General features: G+C 43.0%; 1 protein-coding gene across 1 annotated transcript; it reads left to right on the forward strand.

Moving 5' to 3' along the window:
• Nucleotides 1–220: 220 nt before the first annotated feature.
• On the forward strand, nt 221–733 carry LOC138906112 (uncharacterized). Its single transcript, XM_070194634.1, has one exon. It carries the CDS (start codon nt 221–223, stop codon nt 731–733), a length of 513 nt encoding a protein of 170 aa, XP_070050735.1.
• The last annotated feature ends 3,654 nt before the right edge of the window (nt 734–4,387 follow it).

Raw genomic sequence — 4,387 nt, forward strand, 5'->3', positions numbered from 1 at the left:
AGAGGAAATCAAAGACCTCCGAGCTGAGTTGGCCAAGGCTCACCAAGATCAGACTGCTATGTCTGAGCAGGTAATGATATTTTTAAAAGCCTATGATCTCGATACCGGAACGATGGCTAATTTTTCGGTCTTACAACTGCAGGAGAAAATTGAGATGATCGGGAAACTCCGTGAGGAGGTCAATGTGATAAAAGCGAAGTCCTTGAAGTAAAAAGGAGGTATGGACCGCTTTGCTGCAGAGAAAGAGGCCGCTCGAGCCCAATTGTCATCGACCGAAAACCAGCTACAAAGTATGAAGGAGAAAAGCTCGGTTCAAGTAAGAAGAATAGAGGAGCTCGAGGCTCGGTTGGCCTCTAAACTTGCTAAGGCCGAATCTGACACCGAAAAGGCAAAGGCTGATGCGGATGCATTCGTGGCCGTTTATCAGGCTGATGCTGGAGCTGCTCAGGTACAAGCAAGAGAGGCTGCCGAGACTGCCAACACTCGAGCGCATTGGGTTGCTGAGCTTGCTAAGTGTCGATCTCGGAGGGAGACCCTCGAGGAGATCCATGCTCGAGGTTTCGACCTCACTGAAGAGATAAAAAGGGCTAAAGATCTCAAAGCCAATGATGAAGCCTTGATCTCCGATGATGACAATGATGATGATGATGATGATGGGAGCAAGAGCGGGTCCGAGAGCGGGGAGGAGCTCGATGGAGAAGAGACCACCCCAGAGGATAACCAAGAAACTTAGTCCTATAGTTTCTATTTTGGGTGTTGCACATAATCATGTAAACAATCTTGTAAATATATACAAATATCTTTTCTTTTCCCGTCTTGCCTCTATTTTATTTTATGTCTTGTGAAGATTTCGTTTTTATTCATGCTTTATGAATGTTTTCATAAGGCTTTAGGCAATTTGATCGAATTCGGACTTTGTAGCCTTTATATCTGAGTAAGCATTTTCGAACTCGAAGTGATGTAGCCCGTAGGCTTAGTGATTTCGAACTTGAAGTATTGTAGCCGTAGGCTTAGTAGTTGAGTGAGTGATTTCGAACTTGAAGTAATGTAGCCTGTAGGCTTAGTAGTCGAGTGAGTGATTTCGAACTCAAAGTAATGTAGCCCGTAGGCTTAATAGTCGAGTGAGTGATTTCGAACTCGAAGTAATGTAGCCCGCATGCTTAATAGTCAAGTGAGTGATTACGAACATGAAGTAATGTAGCTCATAGTCTTAGCAATCGAGTGAGTGATTTCGAACTTGAAGCAATGTAGCCCGTAGGCTTAATAGTCGAGTGAGTAATTTCGAACTCGAAGTAATGTAGCCAGTAGGCTTAATAGTCGAGTGAGTTATTTCGAACTCGAAGTAATGTAGCCCGTAGACTTAATAGTCGAGTGAGTGATTTCAAACTCGAAGTAATGTAGCCCGTAGGCTTAATAGTCGAGTGAGTGATTTCGAACTCGAAGTAATGTAGCCCGTAAGCTTAATAGTCGAGTGAGTGGTTTCGAACTCGAAGTAATGTAGCCCGTAGACTTAATAGTCGAGTGAGTGATTTCGAACTCGAAGTAATGTAGCCCGTAGGCTTAATAGTCGAATGAGTGATTTCGAACTCGAAGTAATGTAGCCCGTAGGCTTAATAGTCGAGTGAGTGATTTCGAACTCGAAGTAATGTAGCCTGTAGGCTTAGCAGTCGAGTGAGTGATTTCGAACTCAAAGCAATGTGGCCCGTAGGCTTAATAGTCGAGTGAGTGATTTCGAACTCGAAGTAATGTAGCATGTAGGCTTAATAGTCGAGTGAGTGATTTCGAACTCGAAGTAATGTAGCCCATAGGCTTAATAGTTGAGTGAGTGATTTCGAACTCGAAGTAATGTAGCCCATAGGCTTGATAGTCGAGTGAGTGATTTCGAACTCGAAGTAATGTAGCCCGTAGGCTCAATAGTCGAGTGAGTGATTTCGAACTCGAAGTAATATGGCCCGTAGGCTTAATAGTCAAGTGAGTGATTTCGAACTCGAAGCAATGTAGCCCGTAGGCTTGATAGTCGAGTGAGTGATTTCGAACTCGAAGTAATGTAGCCCGTAGGCTCAATAGTCGAGTGAGTGATTTCGAACTCGAAGTAATGTAGCCCGTAGGCTTAATAGTCGAGTGAGTGATTTCGAACTTGAAGTAATGTAACCCGTAGGCTTAATAGTCGAGTGAGTGATTTCGAACTCGAAGTAATGTGGCTCGTAGGCTCAATAATCGAGTGAGTGATTTCGAACTCGGAGTAATGTAGCCAGTAGGCTTAATAGTTGAGTGAGTGATTTCGAACTAGAAGTAATATGGCCCGTAGGCTTAATAGTCGAGTGAGTGATTTCAAACTCGAAGTAATGTGGCTCGTAGGCTCAATAGTCGAGTGAGTGATTTCGAACTCGAAGTAATGTAGCCCGTAGGCTTAATAGTCGAGTGAGTGATTTCGAACTCGAAGTAATGTAGCCCGTAGGCTTAATAGTCGAGTGAGTGATTTCGAACTCGAAGCAATGTAGCCCGTAGGCTTGATAGTCGAGTGAGTGATTTCGAACTCGAAGTAATGTAGCCCGTAGGCTTAATAGTCGAGTGAGTGATTTCGAACTCGAAGTAATGTAGCCCGTAGGCTTAATAGTCGAGTGAGTGATTTCGAACTCGAAGCAATGTAGCCCGTAGGCTTGATAGTCGAGTGAGTGATTTCGAACTCGAAGTAATGTAGCTCGTAGGCTTAATAGTTGAGTGAGTGATTTCGAACTCGAAGTAATGTAGCCCGTAGGATTAATAGTCGAGTGAGTGATTTTAAACTCGAAATAATGTGGCCCGTAGGCTTAATAGTTGAGCGAGTGTTGCTCGAACTCGTTGATTTTCTTTTTGCATAATAAATCTCGAAATAGGGGAATCTTTCTTGGATATAAGATATCGGTAAAGAAGAAATTTTTCTTTGTAAGTCATTATACATGTGTCCGTGTTTCATGTCAGGGCTCGGGCCAACTACATGAGCATGGGTGGTTTTGACCATTTGGCTCTTACAATTTTTCCTATCGGAACCCTGTTGTTATTAAGTAACTTTCTTGCATCGAACTTGATATATTTGAGGGCTAATGCCCCCCAGTATTTGAGGTCGATTGTAAAGAGGCCTCGGATACTGTCGAATTATTTCTAAGTTAGCACGATCAATTGTTGCCTCATTAAAAACCTTGCCAAAAAACCTATTTGGGATTAAACCGGTCTAAGGGAAAAAGAGTGCAACGCGTGCTTTCAGACCTAGGGCTTCGTATTAAATGATCCATCCTAGCTCCTGATCGGACTCCTGCAGGGGTTAGTTTTGAAATATAAACGAATATGGGAGGGTCGTACCTTAGCAGTAGTATCGTTTTAGGTGCAACACATTCCAATTGCTTGATAGTTGTTTGCCGTTTATAATACCGAGTTTGTAGGACCCTTTTCCAATGTTTTCGATAACCTGATACGGTCCTTCCCAGTTTGGACCTAATTTTCCTTCGTTTGGATTTCGAGTATTGAGGGTGATTTTCCTTAGCACTAAGTCCCCGAGTTTAACATTGCGAAGCTTGGTTCTTCGATTATAGTACCTTTCGATTTGCTGCTTTTGGGCGGCCAATTAGACGAGAGCAGCTTCTCGTTTTTCATCCGATAATTCGAGGCTAGTGTTCATAGCCTCGTTATTTGACTCTTCTGTTGTATATCTAAACCTGGCACTGGGTTCCCCGACTTCGACTGGAATCAAGGCTTTGGAGCCATATACTAAGGAGAACGGGGTTGCCCCCGTACTAGATTTTGATGTTGTTCGATATGCCCAAAGAAGTTCGGGTAGGATTTCTCTCCATTTTGCCTTAGCGTCGTTCAACCTTTTCTTTAGGTTTTGAATGATAGTTTTATTCGTTGATTTGGCCTGTCTGTTCCCACTGGGGTGATACGGTGTTGATAATATCCTTTTTATTTGGTGGTCTTTGAGGAATTTCATCACTTTGCTGCCGACAAACTGTTTCCCATTGTCACACACTATTTCGGCGGGTATCCCGAATCGACATACGATATGATCCCAGATAAAGTCTATTACCTCTTTATCTCTTACTTTCACGAACGCATGTGCTTCAACCCATTTAGAGAAATAGTCAGTCATAAATAAAATGAACTTAGCTTTACCTGGGGCCGATGGCAAAGGGCCGACGATATCCATTCCCCATTTCATGAATGGCCATGAGGATAGGACTGAGTGAAGTTGCTCTCCGGGCTGATGGATCATTGGTGAAAACCTTTGACATTTGTCACATTTTCGAACAAACTCCTTTGCATCTTTATCCATATCGATCCAATAATACCCTGCCCTGATTATTTTTCGGACTAATGAATCAGCACCAGAGTGATTTCCACAAGTACCCTTGTG

Source organism: Nicotiana tomentosiformis, chromosome 2, assembly GCF_000390325.3.
Source record: "Nicotiana tomentosiformis chromosome 2, ASM39032v3, whole genome shotgun sequence".
Lineage (NCBI taxonomy): Eukaryota > Viridiplantae > Streptophyta > Magnoliopsida > Solanales > Solanaceae > Nicotiana > Nicotiana tomentosiformis.